This window comes from Ascaphus truei, chromosome 5 (assembly GCF_040206685.1).
Source record: "Ascaphus truei isolate aAscTru1 chromosome 5, aAscTru1.hap1, whole genome shotgun sequence".
Taxonomy (NCBI): Eukaryota; Metazoa; Chordata; class Amphibia; order Anura; family Ascaphidae; genus Ascaphus; species Ascaphus truei.
The window spans coordinates 301,700,905-301,725,766 of record NC_134487.1 but is presented as its reverse complement, the minus strand read 5'-3'; the positions used below and the strand labels follow the sequence as shown (position 1 = coordinate 301,725,766).

Sequence of the window (24,862 nt, the reverse complement as noted above, 5' to 3'; positions counted from 1 at the left end):
ATGGCAACCGTCATCAAATGACGCTGCGGGGTAACGCAATATCATTTGACGGTGGGGGGGCGAGGGGGGTGGGGAAGGAGCACACGAGCCAGAGGAGACGGGGCGCCATTAAGGAAAGTTTGCACCCCCCTGGCTTACAATACAAAGTTTGAAAAACGGCATACCTTATTTGTAGTTCAGCAGAATGTGACATTGGTAGGCGGTCAATACTTCTGCAAACCAATGATGTGTGTTCACTGAATCTAGGATTGTTTTACCTGTATATTGTGGAGTGAACGTAACTATAATGTGGCCGCCAGTATGAGTCCATTTGCATAGGTTTTTTTTACATTCATAACAGGTTTCGGTGATTTAGACACGCCCTTGCTGACCTGTATGCATTTGTCCATTGTAATTAATGTCCAACACTGTCCATTCTTATGAATATAAAATTGGTGCCGACCATCTTAGTCATTGGTTAGTTTGTGAACAGGCACCTGAAACATGTACATCAGGACTGGCTAACTCCAGTCCTCAAACACTACCAACAGGTCAGGTTTTCAGTATATCCCTCCTTCAGCACAGGTGGCTCAATCAGTGGCTCACTCAAAGACTGAGCAACCTGTGCTGAAGCAGGTATATACTGAAAACCTGACCCGTTGGTGGCCCTTGAAGACTGGAGTTGGCCAGTCCTGATGTACAGTAAGCGGCTCACTTTCTCCATTGTATTAAGCATGATCTGAAGTAGGTATAATATGCTGGAAATACAAGTCTGATGTACATTTTACTTTGAAGTCTCCATGTTGAAAAAAATCTAGTGCCGGAGAAACCAGTGTTTTAAAACTATTTATTTAAGCATCATTTTAATTGTATACAAGGAAGCCAATTACGTGGCTAGGTAGCTTTACATATTTTAAAACTAGAACAATCCCGGATAAGAGATTACTTGGCCATTAATGCCCAGGGTGGAAGAGTTGACCCACCTGGGTATTCATGGCCAGGTAATGCCGTGTCCTCAGGATTGTTACTATTACAGGCAAGATGTTTATATATTCATAATACCGTACAAAAATTATGAACAGGCCATCCCCTCTCTCAACCGGATTGCTGGGTTGCCCCCCTGCGTTACTGGAAGATCGCCCCCTGAATCACATGCCGCTCCTCCTACGCACCCCCCATTCCTCATGATTGCAGACAGACCTCCCTCTGGCCCTCACCTGAAAGTATGGAAATTCATGCTCTGATTTGGCAAGGTGCCCAAACCGTCAGAGCATTGCTAACTATTAATGTGATTTTGACCAGAAAGGAGGGATTTCCATGATGTCTGGAATTGACACACATTTATCCTATAAGAAACCGTAAGTTAATTTTAGGAATACAGATTTGTTCCACAATTGTTTATTAACAATGTCTTCAGTATAAAAAAACAAAACCTTTTATTCTGATAAGATTGGAAACATTACAATTCAGGGTATTCATACACGTGATCTATAAATGGATTCTTCCTCAAAATTACACATTATAATACAGGTTTGTAATGAACATAGTGCAATATCTTGGCTTAAACATATCTTTCAACTCAGAAAGAAAGTGAGAACTGCTTATACAAATAAACTATGCTGCACCGTCATTAGATACATTTTACAATCACAGGTCAAGTAAACAAAATAAGTTATTTCACCTTAAAACCGTTTCGGCCCAAGAAGCCACTAATGCATGTTCAGTGCAAATCACAATGTGTTTATAAAAACCACATCAATTCTCAATACCTGTTAAACAGATCCGTCCGCGGTCTGTTTTGTACAAAGCATTGCCATTTATAGCAATATTACCGTCAAAATCCTGTTTTTTGTTTTTTTAAACTAAATCGGTTGTCTATTATAAGATAATACTGCATTTTTGTATTTATTTATTTTTTTCCCCACACTTTAATGTATTAAACTTCCTTGGGTTTCTATAGCAGCCATTTAGGAAACCACAGCACTTCCTCTTTTGAAATAGGCGGCCATATTGTGAACCCGGGGAAACAGGATCTTCACTGATCAATCACGGGAGCAGGGAGCAGCAGTTTAGATCATTACATTGCCTCAAAAGATAAAGAACTGCTGCATCCATTTACAAAAAAATAACTACAAACAAAATGGTAAGAAGCAAAGCCTCAGAGTCCCCGATACAAGGCCTTTTTTTTTCTTTCCAGAAGCCTCCTTGAAAATATATTTGTGGCATTTGACATTTTGAATTTGGGCTGAAATGCAAGTGGCCCCAATTCTGTTCTGTAACATTTACTAAGCCGTTCAACTGAACTGCATTGCCATACATAACCTGGATCATGTGGTGTTTCCAATCTATAACCTCAGTGACCACCAGTGAATCGACGCCCTAGTTACAAAAAGATAACTGGTGTAATATTGGTCCTCTTCAACAACACAAAATGACTACTGGGAACATCATTGAGCGACAGTATGTGGTAAAGAGGATTTGCATTTAGAACGGTTAGGAGTGATTACTGCTTTGCATTACAGTATATAGGAAGCAGATATTCCAGGTTGTGCTATAAGGCAGCATAATTCACTCAATTAGAATTAGTTCGTCCTCCGAGATTCTGCTCTTCTTGGCTCCAGAGACGCGCTCGGAATTTGGCCGTTTGCGCTCACCGCTTCCTTTTGTTTTTTGTGCATTTACACCGGCTGCTTTAACACTGGAAGATTCAGGAGATTTTACCTGTGAAAACATTTAAATGTTACTATCTATTTCTGAATAATGATGTACAACTTCGCATTAGATAACGAATCACAAAGCCGTAGGCAGCGATTGCACCGCGCACACCTCGCCCGAGCGATGTGTGAATTGTGATGGAAGCGATTGGGGAGGCGTGGCGGATGCGTCACTAAGCTGGTTCTCCGTGATTGGCTGAACCACCCACGTGATGTGGCCGTCGCTTCAAGAGACAAAATTTGTCTTCAAAACATGCTCGCGCCAACGCGCTCCGTCCTGCGGGCGCACAAGGGAAGCTTCATAGGCATTCAGCAATTTATGGTTGTCGCATGAGCGCCATCTCGCGGTGTGTAATCGCAACCTTAGGCTGCGTCCATAGCAGATCCGACGTCGCTAGCGCCGAATACAAACAAAACGTACAGAGGGTTGTCATAAATGGAACTTTTTCAGGTTGGGCTAAAGTCGTGAGTGGAGTACCTCATGGATCGGTACTGGGACCCCTGATTTTTAACTTGTTTATTAATGACCTTGAGGTTGGCATAGAGAGCAAAATCTCCATCTTTGCTGATGATACTAAATTGTGTAAGGTAATAGAATCAGAGCAGGATGTAATTTCTCTTCAGAAGGACTTGGAGAGACTGGAAACGTGGGCAGGTAAATGGCAGATGAGGTTTAATACAGATAAATGTAAGGTTATGCATTTGGGATGCAAGAATAAACAGGCGACTTACAAATTAAATGGGGATAAATTGGGGGAATCCTTGATGGAGAAGGATTTAGGAGTGCTTGTAGATAGCAGGCTTAGCAATAGTGCCCAAAGTCATGCAGTAGCTGCAAAGGCAAACAAGATCTTAACTTGCATTAAACGAGCAATGGATGGAAGGGAAGTAAACATAATTATGCCCCTTTACAAAGCATTAGTAAGACCACACCTTGAATATGGAGTACAATTTTTGGCACCAATTCTAAGAAAATACATTATGGAACTAGAGAGAGCTGAGAAGAGCCACCAAATTAATAAAGGGGATGGTTAATCTAACTTATGAGAGGCTAGCTAAATTAGATTTATTTACATTAGAAAAGAGGCGTCTAAGAGGGGATATGATAACTATATACAAATATATTCGGGGACAATACAAGGAGCTTTCAAAATAACTATCCCACGGGCAACACAAAGGACTCCGGGTCATCCCTTAAGCATGGAGGAAAGGAGATTTCACCAGCAACAAAGGAAAGGGTTCTTTACAGTAAGGGCAGTTAAAATGTGGAATTCATTACCCATGGAGACTGTGATGGCAGATACAACAGATTTTTTTATTTTATTTTTTTTAAACAAAAGGTTAAGCGTCTTTTTAGAAAGGAAAGGTATACAGGGATATACCAAATAAGTAAACATGGGAAGGATGTTGATCCGGGGATTAATCCGATTGCCAATATTTGGTGTCGGGAAGGAATTCATTTTTCCCCTTATGAGATATATCATCCAATGATATCACTGGATTTTTTTGTTTGCCTTCCTCTGGAGCAAATTACTGTAAGTATAGATATAGGATAAAGTATCTGTTGTCCAAGGTTGAACTTGGACGTACGTCTTTTTTTCAACCTCAACTACTATGCAACTATGTATGCCAATGCGTTTGTGCATAGATCGCGTGTGCAAGAGGGTGACGGGTACTTTGCGTGACAAACTCGTTTGAATTTGTCGCACGATGGCGGGGTCAAGTGCGCGGTTCAGCCAATGAGGGCAAACCGCTCACGTGATGTCATGGGCACGCCTTCGCCACGCCATCGGCGTAACCCTGCAGGACACAGATCTCGGCAGTACAAGCATGTGTCGTCACGCGCTTGTTCTATGTCCAAGGCTTTAGACCCCTTTCCCAGAACTTCGCGACGCAAGCAGAATTTAATCTGAGGCCCGAGTCCGTGTTCTGGGCCGCACCTTGTTTTCCTGCTTGGATCTCGCAGTATTTCCCCCAGAAAGTATTAGAGACACACACTATGTAGATGTCTTCTAGGGTGTATACCATCCATGCGTTGGAAAATACACAAATCAAGAAACAGGACAGACACTCCCAACTTAAAAAAAGCTCATGTTTAATACAAGAGACAGAGACATCTGAAGGGGAAAAATGTGTAGGTGTAGTACTGAATGAATAGTTTTCTGTGAACTGCGCTAATTTAGCCCATTCATTTCAACTCAGAACTCCTCAGGCACGGAGAATCAGGTTTCATAACTGGGCAGGAATGAATAAATGTACAAAGCCCATTAAAAGCACAGTAAAACATGTACTACAAATGCTGAACTATAGTAGTAGCAAACATGGGATCACAACCAGGAAGGGGAATGGAAGTTTACTTTGTTTTTCCTGTCCTTGATCACATGCTTCATCCTGCGTGGTCTTGTGTACAAACCACGGTCTGATCTAATGACAATTTTTGTGCTTTTCAAACTTGGGCTTTTAACTAAAACGTCAAAAACTTTTCAGGCCGTTTACTTTATGACTCTTTAAATTGTGGAGAAGGTATTACATGAGTACAGGCATACCCCGGTTTAAGGACACTCACTTTAAGTACACTCGCGAGTAAGGACATATCTCCCAATAGGCAAACGGCAGCTCGCGCATGCGCCTGTCAGCACGTCCTGAACAGCAATACCGGCTCCCTACCTGTACCGAAGCTGTGCGCAAGCGGGGAGACTATAGAGCCTGTTACAAATGCCTTATTTACATCAGTTATGCGCGTATATGATGATTGCAGTACAATACAGTACATGCATCAATAAGTGGAAAAAGGGTAGTGCTTCACTTTAAGTACATTTTCGCTTTACATACATGCTCCGGTCCCATTGCGTACATTAATGCGGGATATGCCTGTACACTTCTCCAATACTGTAAAGATGTATGACTCTTCCTGTGTATCTGCAGGTTCCCACTCACCTTGGCAGTGGCGTTTTTAAGCGCTCTCATTTGTAGGGTAATTTCTCGCTTTGGATTTTTTAGCCGATCCGCTTCAGGTCCTCTTTTTAAATAAGATATTGTGGTGTACGGGGTAAAACTGAAGTCTTCTCTGTAAAACACATACAGAAACAGCGGCTAAATCTAAGAAATCTCATATGAGTGATAGAAAAACACTTTAAAACTAAACTATTGTAATAACCAATTATTTATCCCTTATTTTCAAGACCCAAGAACATTTTGGAAGCGCTGACCGAGGTTGCATTATTCATTTTAATGTTGGTTCTCTTTCATGTTCAAGTAACTATACAGTTTATGGTTTGCTATTTCTAATGTCATTAAAAAACTAAAAATACAATTTAAGTTTATCGCTATTGATAGTTCAAACATTCCCCGTTATGGAAACATTTTCCTTTTGTAGTACTTTTAGTATGTGAAAGTCCTCATACAAATGGTAATGGCAATTTAAACCTGCTGTACGCAGGTACAACAAGATTGTTAACCAATTGCTAATTTGTTAATTAAGACAAATCACTTCAGTGATCTGCTCATCGAGCTTCTTGTAGGCTGCCCAGGTTTTTAAAGTATTTTATATAGGTAGAGATATAGAGATATATGTATTGTATGTATTTATATAGCGCCATTAATGTACATAGCGCTTCACAGCAGTAATACACGTGACAATCATATAAATAACAAATCATATAAATAACACATAAAGGGGAGAAGTGCTTCAGACATGACAATAACATTTTGGAAAGGGAGTCACTGCTACGAAGAGCTTACAATTTAATTGGTTGGTAGGAAGGACGTAAAGAGACAGTAGGAGGGTGTTCTGGTAAGTGCATCTGCAAGGGGCCAAGGTTTATGTATGCGGTGTAAAGCTATAACTCATACAGCTGCTCATATGCTTCCTTAAGCAGGTGTGTTTTGAGTTGGGTCTTAAGGTGGATAGAGAGGGTGCTAGTCGGGTACTGAGGGGAAGGGCATTCCAGAGGTGCGTGGCAGTCAGTGAGAAAGGTTTAAGGCGGGAGAGGGCTTTAAATACTAAGGGGGTAGAGAGAAGATCCTTGAGCAGAATGCAAGAGTCGGGATGGTGCATAGCTAAAAATTAGGGCTGAGATGTAAGGAGGCGCAGAAGAGTGTAAAGCTTTAAAAGTGAGGAGGAGAATTGAGTGTGAGATACGGGATTTGATAGGAAGCCAGGAGAGGTATTTGAGCATGGGAGACGCCGAGACAGATTTAGGAAAGAGTAGCGTGATTCTGGCAGTAGCGTTTAGGATAGATTGTAGGGGAGACAGGTGAGAGGCAGGAAGGCCGGACAGCAGGAGGTTACAGTAATCAAGACGGGAGAGAATGAGGGCCTGAGTCAGAGTTTTAGCAGTCGACAAACAGAGGAAAGGGCGTATCTTTGTAATACTGCAGAGAAAAAACGACAGGTTTTGGCTACCTTTTGAATGCGAGGGAGGAGTCGAGTGTGACCCCTAGGCAGCGTGCTTGGGCTACTGGGTGAATGATCGTAGTTCCAACAGTAATGTGGAAGGAGGTAGTAGGGCCAGGTTTGGGAGGAAGTAGGAGGAGCTCTGTTTTAGCCATGTTAAGTTTAAGTCGGCTGAGGGCCACCCAGGATGATATAGCAGAGGGACATTCAGAAACGAGAGAGACATTCAGAAACGAGAGAGACATTCAGAAACGAGAGAGACATTCAGAAACGAGAGAGACATTCAGAAACGAGGGAGAGAGACAGAGAGAAAGACATTCAGAAACGTGAGAGAGAGACAGACATTTAGAAACGAGAGAGACAGACATTCAGAAACGAGAGAGAGAGACATTCAGAAACATGAGAGAGATAGCGAGAGAGAACAATGGGGTCAGTGGTTAGAAGTATGAAAGATTTAAAGCAGCTCAACTGGTGACACCGTGTGAATTTTTATATAGGTGTGAAACAGGGGGTCTCCGGAACCGCGTTCATTTCAGCTCCGGGGACCGACTGCTCCCCGAGGTACATCGGAAGGCGGTTCTGGCATCTCTTTGCAGTTTAAATGTCCTGCGTCACGTGGGCCAATAGGAAGCCACAAGGGATGACGCCACCGCTTCCTTGTGACCCGCAGGACATTCAAGCCACCATTTCGATAACCCCAACCGATGCCGGCTCCCCCTTCCGAGCGAACAAAAATTGAAGTGGATTTGGAAAATATTTGACATTTTACACCGCTCTCATTGGCTCAGGGTTGTGTTCTACAGCTAATTCAAAACAAACTCAAAACCCATGAACGGCGGGTGCATAAAATACACCAAGCACAGCCCCCAACGTACTGAATGTGCTGCTTGTATCTGAATATGTTCTTACATGATATATTTCTCCAAGAGGAGATGAGCAATAATTCTTTCTATTTCATCACGTGGAAATGTAGGAGGCGAAACATCAGAAACGCGCAGTTTTGAAGCACCTTTCCCCATCCAGGCATCGATTAACTTCAGTGGCGTTAGTTTTTCATCTATCCGGTTCGCCTGTTCAAGTATTTTCACAATATCCCTGCCGTAACTAGCTATGTCAGCCGTTTCATAGGCTGCAAGAAAAGAAGGCATATTTGTCATTGATGTACCGCGAGTAGGTTTACTGGCTCTGCATTTCTGTAACCCAGGCTGTGCTGCAAAGATGAGTAATGCGGGAGGCATAAGCTTATAGGGAGGGGGGGGGGGGTCCACGTGGGAATGGATAAGAAGTAAAAAGTTACACTATGTGCTCATTTGTCATTTCCCAGAATCCCTAGCTGCAATGTGTGCGTGCATGTATATGTATGCATGCATGCGCATGTATGTATGCATGTATGCAAGATGGAAGGGTAAAATCGGAACATTTGTTGGAGTAACGTGGGGAGAAGGGGGGTGGCACACATACAGTACATACAAACCACTCATATATAGCTGAAGTATAATAATACTTACTCTTCTCACTGCAGCAGTTATCACACATTTTGTTGCACTGGGCCGAGTCCCACACTTCATCAAAATGCTGAGCTATTAGTACACGTCTACATCTGAAGCCAAAGTGGAAACAGTGATATGAACAGTTATTGTGCACAAATGTAATATTTTTTACCTAACTGGACCCAGCAGGTCCTGAACCTCACTATTTTCAACACCGGATACTCCTCCTGGGGAAACAATATGGCCGCCAAAATCTTGTGGGACAATTGGAAGTCCCTAAGAAAGTAGTTGTGGCTGCTTATTGGTCGACACCGACAGCCATATTTGATTCTTCATGGAGGAGCGCAGGTACCGAAAAGGGTCATTACTTCGTGGGGACCCCGGGACTTTAATCTTTCAGGGATTGCCGCTTTAGGGCTATTATTCCCTGCCAATATATAATCACAAAACAAAAGTGAATGATGGATGGATATATATCCCTCTCCCTCCCCTGTCAGCCAGAGGTTGACTGCAGAAGCAGGGGGAGGGAAGAGCAGTGATCGGCCGGCTACTCATGCCGGGTCACTCCTGCATGGGGGTGCCGCCGCGGGACCTGGGGCAGCTGGGAGAGTTGTCCCAGCTCTCCCCCCCTGGCGGCATCGGAACCCCTGAGGGGTGCTCGCGGAACCCCTGAGGGGTGCTCGCGGAACCCCGGTTCATTAGAGGTTGCCCAATCTAGTCCTCAAGAGCAAACAGGTTTTCAGGATATCCCTGCTTCAGCACAGGCAGCTCAATCAGTGGCTCAGTCAAAGACTGTATCAGCCTTTGACTGAGCCATTGATTGAGCCGAGTTCGAATCTCCAATAAGATCGTGCTTAAAGTGTGTGTGTGTGTGTATTTCTCTTCGATTAATACAATACACACTTAAATAGCATAGCACAGTTTCTGGGGTAGAGCACACACTAAATCATGATTTGTGTCTTTTGTGCTCAGCAGGATCAGTCCGTCACTTACCTAGTGAGATTCTGACAGTACCCGACCATATTATACAGCTTTTTCTGTCCTACATTTTCCATTACCACCATGGAGCTTATTCTAAAAATATCCCCGAAGCCAGAATACAAAATACAGTCTGCTCTCTGGTCATCTCGGCCTGTAAAAATAACAGCGCACGGATCAAGGGTTAATCACAAATTCTCAAATGCAAATCTTTAATACATAGTTACATAGGAGATGTGCTTTAAAAAAAAAAAAGAAGACATGCTTCACCTATGCTAATTTAGCCGACATATACTTTATCCTATATCCGTACTTACAGTATATTGATCCAGAGGAAGGCAAACACAAAACCCCAGTGTTATATCATCCAATGATATCTCATAAGGGGGAAATATAAATTCCTTCCTGACTCCGCTTCCCACTACATCCATCCAAATAATGGCAATTAGATTATTCCCTGGAGCAACATCAAATAGAACTAACATGCCAACAATATCATCCAGATGAGCCTCCATAGTTAGAGACTACGCGCCCCACATGATGTCATGTTCCTGCGGGCTTATGGCAGGAACAGAGCCAGCGCGGGTCATACTGCACTTTACTGGGAGCGCGGGGGAGATTCCCGACATTACTCGAGACAGTGTTTAGGGTTTTTTAATGGACATTAAAATGGCCACGCCAAACCCGCCACGTGTCCATGCTTTACCCGCCCCGTTGGTATGTACGGTGACTCACAGCGCTGTTGGATGTTTCTCTCTTTATAGGATTCATTTTTGCACCTAACCACCCTCCTTTTTTGCACCCATTTGGATTATGTTTGACGGTTTTCCTTCCTTACTTCTTTGGGGGGGGGGGGGGGAGGGGGTTAGTGCTGCCGTTACCTAAAACTGTGCACTGGGAGTAATCTACCTCTCCGTGTACGCTAATTACTAGGTGTGCTAGCAGTACTCATCCCATCTATCTGGGACTTCTTTTTTATTACCAGGGCCCCAAACAAGATAAATATTTTTGGAACATATTCTATGAAGTATGAACGTGTAGAGAGATAAAGCCACTGTAGGCCTTGGAATTGTCCGTGAGATTGGGAGATGCTCGCGCCTCTTTAATGCTGGGTACGCCGTAAACGCTGTGTAAAGCATTGCAGCGTAGCGACTTCAAGCTCCACACGTACACTAAGATTCACTAACCTCCCATACCAGTAATCGCATCACGTACGCTTACCGCCACGGACCTCAATGTTCACTGTCCAGATACCAAGAACGGCCAGATTTCATTTATATTAACTAGATGTAGTTCTCTCTGATACACAATTAACACATACTAGAGGATGTTTTAATGGCCATTGATTTAGATTAATTGCCTATGAAAACCTGAGTACATCTTCAATGTATTGCATGCACTTCGCACCATTGTGCTGCTCTTAAGTGGATTTTTTGTGCTTTGCGATTAAACAGTTTGCATTTCTTGATAAACTATTGGGATAGCAGTAATCGGCTGTTGGCAAATAGGCCGATCACAGCTGACTGCAATTTAGCTTTATCTTCGTTTTTCTGGGTTACCTGCACGCCCGCTTTCTTGGTAGTAGTTCTCCATTGATTTACTCATTGAATGATGAATTACAAATCTCACGTCTGGTTTATCGATTCCCATGCCAAAAGCAACAGTGGCAACAACTACCTTAAAATACACAAATAAAAAAGTAGCTGCATCAGCATTACATAGAACATGTCCCCCGCCGAGGCAGAACAACACAAGGAAAGGGATCATTACATAGAACATGTCCCCCGCCGAGGCAGACCAACACAAGGAAAGGGATCATTACATAGAACATGTCCCCCGCCGAGGCAGACCAACACAAGAAAAGGGATTATTACAGAGAACATGTCCCCCGCCGAGGCAGACCAACACAAGGAAAGGGATTATTACATAGAACATGTCCCCCGCCGAGGCAGACCAACACAAGGAAAGGGATTATTACAGAGAACATGTCCCCCGCCGAGGCAGACCAACACAAGGAAAAGGATTATTACATAGAACATGTCCCCCGCCGAGGCAGACCAACACAAGGAAAGGGATCATTACATAGAACATGTCCCCCGCCGAGGCAGACCAACACAAGAAAAGGGATCATTACATAGAACATGTCCCCCGCCGAGGCAGACCAACACAAGGAAAGGGATCATTACATAGAACATGTCCCCCGCCGAGGCAGACCAACACAAGGAAAGGGATCATTACAGAGAACATGTCCCCCGCCGAGGCAGACCAACACAAGAAAAGGGATTATTACATAGAACATGTCCCCCGCCGAGGCAGACCAACACAAGGAAAGGGATCATTACATAGAACATGTCCCCCGCCGAGGCAGACCAACACAAGAAAAGGGATCATTACATAGAAAGTAACAATTGTTTCGTTTACCTGAATTTCATTAGCAGACCATCGTGTATGAACCTTTGTTTTATCTTTGGGATCCATATTTGAATGGTACGTCCCGGCGTGAATACCAAGTTTCAGCAAACTGATGGTAATGTGTTCTGAATCTTTCTGGGAAAAGCAGTAAATAATTCCTAGGAACACAACCAGAAAGGGATATTGGACGTGTTAAATATATGGTTAATTCTTCAGTTGACTGACTTATGTCACACACACGACAAACGCTCCATTGCGAGTATATCCTACTGAATGGATGGATGGATACTTGCTAATGCCAATATCAAATCTAGCTCTTTATATACAAAAGAAATGCACTATATAGGTTTTATGAATAAAATATATCAAAATTACATATATGTTTATCTATATATAGACAAATGGGGATAGTGATGTAATTAATTCTCAACACAGTGTATCATATATAGGTATAACAGTGAAATAATCGTAAACATTAAAGGTGAACCATATTATATTAGAGAGTGAAAAAGTATATATATAGATATATAAAAGCATATCTTTTACACCTCTTACAGCAGTGGTGCGCAAACTGGGGGGCACGAGATTGTCTGCAGGGGGCACGGGGTTTATAGAGGCCCCCCGCGCTTCCCAAAGGCACTGAAATGAAGTGCCAGGGAAGCGGCGAAGGCCTCTAACTGCACTTACCTCGGCTCAGGCGGCTTCTGGAGACCCATGCAACGTGACGTCATGACGCCCAGATGCCGGAGCCCAGGTGAGGGGGGGGGGGGAAGGGGCCACAGGGAAGAAAAAAAAAAGTTTCGCTCCCCGGTCTTACAGGACAAATCTACAGATGACCCATGCACTTGGAGTAAATGACCCATGCACTTGGAGTAAATGACCCATGCACTTGGAGTAAATGACCCATGCACTTGGAGTAAATGACCCATGCACTTGGAGAAATGACCCATGCACTTGGAGAAATGACCCATGCACTTGGAGTAAATGACCCATGCACTTGGAGAAATGACCCATGCACTTGGAGAAATGACCCATGCACTTGCAGTAAATGACCCATGCACCTGCAGTAAATGACCCATGCACTTGCAGTAAATGACCCATGCACTTGCAGTAAATTACCCATGCACCTGCAGTAAATGACCCATGCACTTGGAGTAATGACGCATGCACTTGGCGTTATCAGATAAGGTAATAATAATAATAATAATGTGAAGGATGGATATCTGTATTTATACAACATTCATTGTAAAACCGGCTGGAATAAGATAACTTTGTACAACGTAGCATGGGCTCTACTTTACCAGACTGTCCCTTGTATCTGCCATTGATTAATTTCACAATATCTTCAAGGAAATCCTCTGCATTAGAAGGTTTCAGTCGTACCTGAAAAGCAACAGAAAATAATGTGTTCTCTCTGCTCAGAGAAACCTAACCGAGTAAATAACGTGCGGAGCCAGACTGAGAATCGCCTGAGCTTTGGAAACCAGAAGGCCTCGGCCAGGCTCCCCGCTGGCGTGCTGAGGCGCGCTGAGGCTCAGGGAAAGCGGGTGCTTTCCCTGGCCTTGCGGTTGCTTGCCCTGCGCGCCGTCAGGGGGCGGGCCAGTGACGTCACAGAGCTGGTTCGCCCTCATTGGACAAACCGCTCACGTGACCGGCCCTGCGCTCCGGCAAGCGCGTGAATTTTAAAATCTGCTAAGACCTACGCTTCCACGCGCTTGCGGAAGCGTAGGCGAGCCCCTACTAAAGCCGCTCTAATTGCGGCTGTAGGGGCTCAGTGCCAAGCATGAGTGAGCGTCAGCACGCTTCAGCGAGCAAGCGCTTACCATGGGCGATGCCTAAGGCCTCGGCGGCGCTGAGCGGGCAGGCGCACTCACGCTGGCCGCGATGAGACACATTGCTGCAATGTGTGTGGCCAGCGTGAGTCATGTCATGACACGGTGTAATATGTCATGTGTTGTTCATCTGAGGTTGTATTTACCTAATTTTAAGACCTGCTACGGAACAGATGATTGTTATGTCCCGAGATGTAAAACCATGGAATTCAAAGAGGGTGTACTTTCTTTTTCACACAACTGTACATGTATGGGTACTCTAACCAAGGTGCGAGTAGGAAAAGAAGTCCAAAAATACAAGTAAGACCCCAAAAGGGTTAGAAAAGATCCTACTAATAGCACTCGCTGTGGAAAGGCAGGAAAAAGACCATACGAGTCCACGAGATATCAATCTCTCTACCACTAATTAGTGGATATAGCCTGGAATAAATAACCGACTCAAAACATCCTCCTAAGAAGATCAACAGAGGACTATAAAATGAAAACAATAACATTTTACTCACATCAGAGAAAATAACAATGCAAGTGAACGACAGACGATGGAAGTGATATTAAAAATCCTCCATGGGGGGGCAGCACAGAGCTGTGTGTTGGATCAGATGTGCTAGTTACAACATATGAGACAGGTAGGTGTATATCTATATAAAGGATAAAGTAGTCCAATGATAGGGATGTATTTACAGTATATGGAACCAACTCACTGTTTAGAAGAATATGCTATATCTAGAGATATATCTAGAGATTATATATATTTATTTTTTCTGATAGATGTCTATAATCACATGATATCTACAGGTATCCGATGAGGGAAGTGTCTATATGGGGTTCCTGAAAATACCTTCCAAAGTACCTAAGATAGCAATGACGTGCTATGTCTCATACAACTAAACACATACATACTTACATAATGTTGCCTGTATCATCAATGATCTTCCCACAGCTTGTAAGGCAGCAGATGACACAGTCTTATATGCACACAGCCATAGCCTCTCCGACCTTCAACACATACTTCAATCTGACTTTTTGAGACTCGAAAACTGGATTTCCCAAAACAAACTGTTTTTAAACACTGACAAGACTGTAACAATGGTATTTGGGACCAAGACTACATTTTTAAAGCTTCCAGTGACTGAGCTCCTGATTAGAACCAACGCTAACACCACCCTAACTCCTTTTACTAGTTTTAAATACCTAGGCATATGGTTTGACTCCCACTTAACATTCGGGATGCACATTGATACCCTGACAACCAAGACCTATGCCAAACTAGGGGTACTTTACAGGAACAAATCCTCCCTAAGTCTGCTGGTCAGAAAGCGTATCGCACAGCAGATGCTAATGCCAATTATTGACTATGGAGACATAGTATACGGCTCGGTACCCCAAACCCACCTTTGCAAACTTGACACCCTCTACAATTCAATATGCCGTTTTGTTCTCCAATGCAACTACAACACACATCACTGCGAAATGCTCAAAGAACTAGATTGGTCATCACTCGAGTCTAGGCGCAAAGTTCATCTTTCCTGTCTTGCCTTCAAATACTTTCTGGGCAAGCTACGCAGCTATCTGAACAAGCTCCTCACCCCTACCACATGCAGCACTTATCTGAGATCAGACTCCAAAAGACTGTTTGTGTATATAACCTAGCCTGTGTTTTGCTATTATGCACAGAGATTTTGAGGCTTCGATACTATAAGAGCATCTATGGTTCACTTATATTACCATTGCTGCATGCTACTAATGATATGGCATCTGTCTATACTAACTGATCTAACCTGTATCATAGAGTCAGTTATTTAATCCAGGCTATATCCACTAATTAGTGGTAGAGATATTGATATCTCTTGGACTCGTATGGTCTTTTTCTAGATTTTCCACAGCGAGTGCTATTAGAACCTTTTCTGACCCTTTTGGGGTCTTATTTGTATTTCTGTACAGGAGGTGTAAGGTCAGAGGTTGAAAAGTACATTTGTGTGTCATCAGCATAGAGGTGACATTTGAACCCAAGAGATGTGCTTAGGTCACCTAGAGAGAGTGTGTGTGTGTAAAGAGAAAAGAGAAGGGGTCCCAGGACAGAGCCCTGGGGTACCCCCACAGAGAGATCGATAGAGGAGGTGTTAGCAAAAGAGACACTGAAAGTACGATGAGAGAGGTAAGAGAAGATTCAAGATAGAGTTCTGTTACGAATACCAAGAGTATGGAGAATGTGATAATAGGAGAAGGGGGTGGTCCACGGTGTCAAATGCTGCAGAGAGGTCAAGTAATATGAGCAGAGTGTAATGACCTCTGTCTTTGGCAGCATGGAGGTCATTAGTTATTTTAGTGAGGTCTGTTTCAGTGGAGTGAGTAGTGCGGAAGCCAGATTGTAGAGGGTCTAGGAGGGAATAGGTGGTGAGAAAATGGAGCAAGCGAGAGAATACAAGACGTTCAAGGAGTTTAGCGGCAAAAGGCAGGAGGAAGACAGGTCGATAGTTAGAAAGACATGTTGGGTTAAGCTTGCAGTTTTTCAGTAATAGTATAACTGTTGAATGTTTGAAGGAGGGAAAATGACCACAGTAGAGGAGTTGAAAATATGTGTTAGTGTAGGGGTTATAGTAGGAGCAAGAGGTTTTAGGAGCTGGGTGGGGAATGGGGTCAAGAGGGCAGGTGGTAGAGGGAGAAGAGAAGATGAGCAACAATAGATCCTCCTCTGTGACAACGGAAAGAGTCGAGGAAGACAGGAGTTGAGGAAGACAGGAGTTTAGGAAGAGGTGTAGGATGGGAGGGGGATAGAGAGGGGATGTCCTGACGTATGGATTCCACCTTTTCCTTGAAATAGTCGGCAAAGTCCTGTGGTGAGATGGAGGAAGAAGAACAGGCAGCCGAGGGTGGTCTGAGTAGAGAGCCAAAGACAGAACAGTCGGCGTAGGTTAGACTTATGTGTGTTGATTAGTGAAGAAAAGTAGGCTTGTTTAGCCTGGGAGAGGGCAGAGTTGAAACAGGATAGCATAAATTTGTAGTGAAGGAAGTCTGCGAGAGTGTGAGATTGTATCTGCCATCACAGCCTCCATGGGTAATGAATTCCACATTGTAACTGCCCTTACTGTAAAGAACCCTTTCCTATGTTGCCGGTGAAACCTCCTTTCCACCAACCTGAAGGGATGACCCGGTGTCGTTTGGACTGCCCTTGATATGAATAGTTCTTTTGAAAGCTCCTATTGTCCCGAATATATGTTGAACGTTTGTACGTACCTCATAGAACAGATTTGGTCGGTTGAAGGAGGCGGTGAAAGTAACAGGCTTCTGGACACACAGAATTTTCTGAGCATCCTTGAGAACGCTACTCGTTGCTGTGGCCGTCAGCCCGATCAGCGGCGAGCCGGGAAACTGTCGCTTCAAGATGCCCAGTAACTTGTAATCTTAAAGGAAATCCACAAGAGTGGCTTTAGTTTTTAAAACATTATTACGTTTTTCTTATAAAAAGACACTGGGCAGTGGTGAACGTTCAGGCTAAAACTAAAAGCTCACCCAGGCGCTGCTAGAAAACGTGCAAGGAAAAAGAAATAAAAAGTGCCTCTAAATGTTAACTCCTTCGGCACCACGGACATCGACCAGATCACGGTTTTGTTTTAACTCTTCTCTATGCAGCGCAGGAAATGCAAAGGACACCATATAAAGTAGGTAGTATAGGTACCTGCTGGACGGGTATAACCTTGATATGGTTTCAGTTTAACAGGTTTTGGCCTTAAATAATGTTATTTTGGATGTGCGTTGGCGCTTCCTATATTACCGTTATATCCTCTTACAAATATGTGTGGGTATAATATAATTCTAAATAGTAGCTTAAAACAGATTTTATTCACGTGTCAAGTCTGTATTCAGAAATCTACACACACACATAAGTTGATTATATCGATTTAAAATATCCGACTGTTGCAGAATATTACAAATTCACATTATTCCACATGAACTTTCCCGGGCTACAAGAGGTTAGAAGAGGACTGCCAACCCTTATAATGTCACAATAGCATCATTTGACGTGACACTTCTTTGCTGGCACCTACAGAGTTTTGCTAGGAAAAATCACTGGTCATCTAATGAAAAAGCGTGACGTAAATGACATCACTCTACAGATGGGTGCGCGCATGTGCATACCTCAAAGTTCCAGGCCGCACGGAGGTTGTAGGCCCGCGCATGCGCAATAGCCGCCGGCTCGGCACTCATGCACAGGAACAACCCACACACAGAGTGAGAGTGAGAGACACAGAGAGAGAGAAAGAGACACACACACACACACAGAGAGAGAGAGACACACACACACACACACACACAAGGAATTCACAGTTAGTATAAATATAGAAGTGCAAATAGCTAAAACAGGGGGGGGGGGGAAGGGGTGCCGAGCATGCGCGTTTTAAGTCAAACTTCTTTGCGTTTTGTCACCGAGATTGTGTTTTGATTTTAATTAAAAACATCACCATCACAAATACAATTTCTGTGACAAAAGAAAAATAAGTTTCACTTAAAATGCGCGTGCTCGGCACACACTTTTTTTTTTTTGGTTCAGTTAGGCTTACCAGGTCGGAAGTCATGTCCCCACTGACTACAGCAGTGAACCTCATCCACAGCGATACGAGACAGACTGCCCGCTTGGTAAGCCTTTTCCAATCGAGACATAAATAACTTGCTTTTAGCTATTTTCTCTGGAGTGACGTATATGAGTTTTAATGGAGAGTTCTTATCGATCATTGCATTGTGCACCCATTTGACATGTTCCTGTAAAAATGGAAAAAAGGAGAACAAAGCGACCTTAAAAAGATGGATAATCCAATACGCTTTAATATGTGTACACACACACACGTGTGTATACACGTGTGTGTTAAATTGGCAATTTAATAAGGGCTGCTCCCAATCTTATTCCCATGTACCACTTACTAAATATTCACATGAGCTGTAGTAACCTGCATTTGTTTGAACCGATTTGACAATGCTCGGCCCTCGGTTAGTAAAAGTGATTAAGATGCATCAACAATTAAAATGCATTAAAAAAAATGAAACATGGTTAGATTAGACTATATGTAACCATATTGTCTTTGCTGCGTTCTGCCCCCACACGTACAAAGGCATTACAGGGAGAACACAGATTACCAACCTTACTACTTGAAGCATTTAATGAGGTGGCAGAGACACCCAGGCGGTGTAAAACCATCAGCTGATCCTCCATCAGGGAAACCAGAGGGCAGATCACCAAGGTGAAGCCTGAAATTAAGGGACACTTGCTTATTCTAAAGAAAAATGAATTCTATTAAATAAACAGTGTTTACGGCTTTGTTAGTATTTAGAAAAACAGCTGTGTGTGGCTATGCCCTGTGTGACGGTCTGCCTGCGTGCTTGGCGCTATATAAAGGGCTTTATTTGTACTGACATTCAGATCGCGGTCAGGATTTGAACACGTTGTTAGTATGTCTGCAAGAAAACACAAATCAACCTCCCACTCAGCGTGCAGAATAAGCCTTCGAATCATCGATGTGCAGGTCCCTCCCGTGTCAGCCAGCAGTTATATACGGGATTGTTGTGTAGAACGCACTCACCCTCAGAACACACAGCTGGTAACTGATAGCACAAACTCTTCCCACCTCCGGTCGGCATGATGAGGAATAGATCCTTCCCTGCCATGGTGGCGTTAATAGTTTCCACTTGTAAAGACCGAAAGGTGTTGAGTTTAAAGACGTTTTGCAGGGCGTCTTTAACCTTCTGCGACCAGGAAAAATCTGCCAAGAGACGGAAATAAATACAGTGATTGTAGCACAACACGGTACACTTTGTGAGGTATTCAGAAAATATAAAACAGGAAGCATCTTATTCATTTAGCAATAAAGTTTATTTTCCATAAAGAATTTGAACCGGGGATTCTCCGGTCATGAACTTCACTATTCTCAGATTTCCAAAATCAAAGACGACCGGCCCGGACCCCACCCCGCTTTCCCCACAAAATGGCATTAAGGCTTCCTATTGGCCTGTGGGACACAGAGACTTGGTGGTCATGTTCAACTCCCAAGGATCTGAAACACTGGCAACTAAAACTAAGTATCTTGGGCGTATCCAGGTGCTCTGCGGGACTTAAAATAGTGCCAGTCGGCTGTGGAGGACCCCACAGTTTAAATTCTGGAAAAAAATACATTTAAAAAAAAAAAATATCTAAAACCAAGCCGGTAGAATAGCTGCTTTAAATGACAAATGAAAAATCAGGATCCTCCAGATTAAGTGACAACGCAATCACGTGATCGCGATTTGGCAGAGGAGCTGTCGCACTCTGGGGCTATGGTCCCTCCGGCGCCCAAAAGGGTTAAACAAATGACATGTTAAAACAAACATTTGGCTGTTTCAGTTTCCTTGAAAATTTAGTGATTTTTATCATCAGGACCCATGAATAAGTACTTGTCAATCAAATGCTGTCTATAACCTTAGCACAAACTGCCTTTTTCAGAGAGCCAACAAGGTAAGGCAACACGGAGAGAAAGAGCTTTGCCTGCGCAAGCTCTTCTTGAACGCACAGATATCACACAAAAGGGAGTAGTCAATAACCTAGCTTTAACCACTGAAAACGTGTCACTGACATTGGTTCATTTAGGTCCTAGGAGGGACTCCACCTTTACAATTACAAAGTCACCTTGAGCAAGTCACAAACCCCCTGCGGCTCAGGAACATTCCATTATTACACTGTAGACTCCTTTTGCACAATGTTCAGTCCTGTGTATAAATTTGGACTAGGCACAGAAAGGTTCTCTGTCACTTTCTGCCAAAAAAGTCAGTGTGTTTTGGATCATCCAATACGCCTCAAATGTAAACACGTCTAATTGAAAACCATAAGAGAATAATTATACGGTAGAGAGCTTTAGCAAACTTTATATCTTTAAAAGTTGTGTCGCAAACAAAAGCACACAAACTTTTACAGTTCTGAGTGCTTGTAAAGTTATTGGAAAAGGATTATGCCCCATGTTAGCATGTAATAAACATGTAGAAGCTCATGACAAACGAGCTAGTATACCAACATTGTAAATGAATATATTTTGTAACAAACCCTCTTTATTCCAATTGTCTGCAGAAGCTGCAGATCCGGTACTGGTCCCTGCATCCGAATCCTCGGACTGCTGACGGATTTTTTTCTTCAGCAAACTTTTTTTCTGAATAAGCTCCTGCTGTCTTTCCAGGAGCTCCTGAATTTGAATCTCGACAGCTTGTAGCTCGCTGGTAATGCATTCCAGCTCATCTACTAATACTGAAAAAGCAACGTAGCGCTGAGTATTACTTGCAGAACAGGGAAAAATCAGATTAAAAATCAATATAAATCACCAAGTGCTGACAATCTTCAGTCTAAGTAACCCCATTCCACGAAGTGCAAAGTACAGAAAAAATAAAGTTTTACTTTGAATGCCACGATGAAGCAATACACAATTCAACATAATGTGTCAACTGTACAGCACAAGCAGACTGGGCACAAAACGATATACTCTGCCAAATGTACTTTACATTATACCATGTAAAAAAAAATAAAAAAAATCCGTTAGCGTTATATATAGAGAAGCAAAGAAAGAGCAGACACTTCACACACTGGCTCCTCAGCCCATTGATCTTCAAACTATTTTACAGAGCTATAGATTCACGGAGTGGACACTTAATGAACACATTAGTATTTACTAAGCAGAGTTAAGCCATAACCTTAAAACCCAACATGTGAGATACCGCACAGTTTAGCACCACTTGGTAAAAATGGCCCTAACTGTTTAGCTTTCAAGCTTCTTTTTTGACAGGTGTTTTCTATAAAGTATCAGCCTAAAGCATTACACAGCTTGAATAACTAAGGCCTCGGACAGGGTGGCGCTCAGCGGGCGGGCTCACGCTGGCGGGCTCACGCTGGCTGCGATTTAACACATTGCGGCAATGTGTGTGGCCAGCGTGAGCAAGCACCTGCGCCCGCTCGGCACTAACAGCAAGCAAATTTGAATTTGCCGTTCGCAAGCGCGTCACGTGAGCGGTTCGCCCTCAGCTCTGTGACGTCGTGGCCGCGCCCCCAGGAGAGCGCGCGCCAAGCCGGCCACGAATCGCCCGGCCGAGCAGGACGCAGTGCAAGAGCGCCAGCGCGCCTGTTCCCTGCCTGACCGCAGCCTTAGCCAAGGGGTGATCTTCATGATTCGTACAAGGGAGAATAGTGTTGTCCTTTTTACCCATTATAACCTTATACGGTTTGTGTTTTATTGTGTTGGTTATTTTGACATTAAGTGTCCAAACATTTAACTGCATCCTAGATACTAAGGAATGAGTCACACATACCTGGCACAAGGAATGAGTCACACATACCTGGCACAAGGAATTAGTCACACATACCTGGCACAAGGAATGAGTCACACATACCTGGCACAAGGAATTAGTCACACATACCTGGCACAAGGAATTAGTCACACATACCTGGCACAAGGAATTAGTCACACATACCTGGCACAAGGAATGAGTCACACAGACCTGTCACAAGGAATTAGTCACACAGACCTGTCACAAGGAATTAGTCACACAGACCTGTCACAAGGAATGAGTCACACAGACCTGTCACAAGGAATTAGTCACACAGACCTGGCACAAGGAATTAGTCACACATACCTGGCTCAAGGAATTAGGCACACATACCTGGCACAAGGAATTAGTCACACATACCTGGCACAAGGAATGAGTCACACATACCTGGCACAAGGAATGAGTCACACATACCTGGCACAAGGAATGAGTCACACATACCTGGCACAAGGAATGAGTCACACATACCTGGCACAAGGAATTAGTCACACATACCTGGCACAAGGAATTAGTCACACATACCTGTCACAAGGAATTAGTCACACAGACCTGTCACAAGGAATTAGTCACACAGACCTGGCACAAGGAATTAGTCACACATACCTGGCTCAAGGAATTAGTCACACATACCTGGCACAAGGAATGAGTCACACATACCTGGCACAAGGAATGAGTCACACATACCTGGCACAAGGAATGAGTCACACATACCTGGCACAAGGAATGAGTCACACATACCTGGCACAAGGAATGAGCCACACAGACCTGGCACAAGGAATTAGTCACACAGACCTGGCACAAGGAATTAGTCACACATACCTGGCACAAGGAATTAGTCACACATACCTGGCACAAGGAATGAGTCACACATACCTGGCACAAGGAATGAGTCACACATACCTGTCACAAGGAATTAGTCACACAGACCTGGCACAAGGAATGAGTCACACATACCTGGCACAAGGAATGAGTCACACATACCTGGCACAAGGAATTAGTCACACATACCTGGCACAAGGAATGAGTCACACAGACCTGTCACAAGGAATTAGTCACACAGACCTGGCACAAGGAATTAGTCACACATACCTGGCTCAAGGAATTAGTCACACATACCTGGCTCAAGGAATTAGTCACACATACCTGGCACAAGGAATTAGTCACACATACCTGGCACAAGGAATTAGTCACACATACCTGGCACAAGGAATGAGTCACACATACCTGGCACAAGGAATGAGTCACACATACCTGGCACAAGGAATGAGTCACACATACCTGGCACAAGGAATGAGTCACACATACCTGGCACAAGGAATGAGTCACACATACCTGGCACAAGGAATGAGTCACACATACCTGGCACAAGGAATTAGTCACACATACCTGGCACAAGGAATTAGTCACACATACCTGGCACAAGGAATTAGTCACACATACCTGGCACAAGGAATTAGTCACACATACCTGGCACAAGGAATTAGTCACACATACCTGGCACAAGGAATTAGTCACACATACCTGGCACAAGGAATGAGTCACACATACCTGGCACAAGGAATGAGTCACACATACTTGGCACAAGGAATTAGTCACACATACCTGGCACAAGGAATGAGTCACACAGACCTGTCACAAGGAATTAGTCACACAGACCTGGCACAAGGAATTAGTCACACATACCTGGCACAAGGAATTAGTCACACATACCTGGCACAAGGAATGAGTCACACATACCTGGCACAAGGAATGAGTCACACATACCTGGCACAAGGAATGAGTCACACATACCTGGCACAAGGAATGAGTCACACATACCTGGCACAAGGAATGAGTCACACATACCTGGCACAAGGAATTAGTCACACATACCTGGCACAAGGAATTAGTCACACATACCTGGCACAAGGAATGAGTCACACATACCTGGCACAAGGAATGAGTCACACATACCTGGCACAAGGAATTAGTCACACATACCTGGCACATCTTCAAGAGCCATGTTTCAACTCAAGTCTTGCCTATAAGAAAAGAAGCGTTATATTATATTAGTTTTTAATAATGTTACAGAAGATCATATAAATACCCAAACACCACACACAGACTCCCGGGGGCGTGGGGGGCTCCCGGGGGCGTGGGGGGCTCCCGGGGAGGTGGGGGACTCCCGGGGGCGTGGGGGACTCCCGGGGAGGTGGGGGACTCCCGGGGGGCGGGGGGCTCCCGGGGAGGTGGGGGGCTCCCGGGGGGGAGGTGGGGGGCTCCCGGGGAGGTGGGGGACTCCCGGGGAGGTGGGGGACTCCCAGGGGCGTGGGGGGCTCCCGGGGAGGTGGGGGGCTCCCGGGGGGGTGGTGGGGGGCTCCCGGGGGGGAGGTGGGGGGCTCCCAGGGGCGTGGGGGACTCCCGGGGGCGTGGGGGGCTCTCGGGGAGGTGGGGGACTCCCGGGGGGGTGGGGGCTCCCGGGGAGGTGGGGGCTCCCGGGGAGGTGGGGGCTCCCGGGGGGGTGGGGGCTCTCGGGGAGGTGGGGGGCTCCCGGGGGGTGGGGGCTCCCGGGGAGGTGGGGGGCTCCCGGGAAGGTGGGGGGCTCCCGGGAAGGTGGGGGGCTCCCGCGCTCACTTCCTTTCCGCCTTGCGCTCCCGCTGCGCCTGCGCTTCCAGCAGCCAATCAGAGAGCGCGCTGCCCGCTCTGACTGCGCGCCCCCTCCCTCAGAGGCCTCTCCTGATTGGCTGCTCT

General features: G+C 44.5%; 1 protein-coding gene across 1 annotated transcript; it reads right to left on the bottom strand.

The window, feature by feature from the left end:
- Positions 1-1,361: 1,361 nt before the first annotated feature.
- On the bottom strand, positions 1,362-24,843 carry RECQL (RecQ like helicase). The gene is made up of 15 exons (XM_075602935.1): positions 24,746-24,843; positions 24,113-24,153; positions 20,865-21,062; positions 19,375-19,554; positions 18,936-19,042; positions 18,361-18,559; positions 17,036-17,202; positions 13,271-13,352; positions 11,979-12,127; positions 11,117-11,234; positions 9,573-9,711; positions 8,598-8,689; positions 7,999-8,218; positions 5,631-5,760; positions 1,362-2,700 (listed from the first exon to the last, which is right to left on the bottom strand). Exons 2-15 carry the CDS (start codon positions 24,132-24,134, stop codon positions 2,548-2,550), a joined length of 1,956 nt encoding a protein of 651 aa, XP_075459050.1. The 5' UTR covers positions 24,135-24,153; positions 24,746-24,843; the 3' UTR covers positions 1,362-2,547.
- Between the last annotated feature and the right edge of the window lie 19 nt (positions 24,844-24,862).

Bases quoted from the DNA above. Each gene is read 5' to 3' on its own strand.
- RECQL (XM_075602935.1), bottom strand. From the start codon at position 24,134: ATGGCTCTTGAAGATGTGCCAG. The intron at 19,555-20,864 runs GTTTGTTACAAA...GTCTCTTGGCAG, and splicing joins AGACAATTGGAATAAAGAGG to ATTTTTCCTGGTCGCAGAAG. The intron at 19,043-19,374 runs GTGAGTGCGTTC...CCTTAATTTCAG, and splicing joins ACCAGCTGTGTGTTCTGAGG to GCTTCACCTTGGTGATCTGC.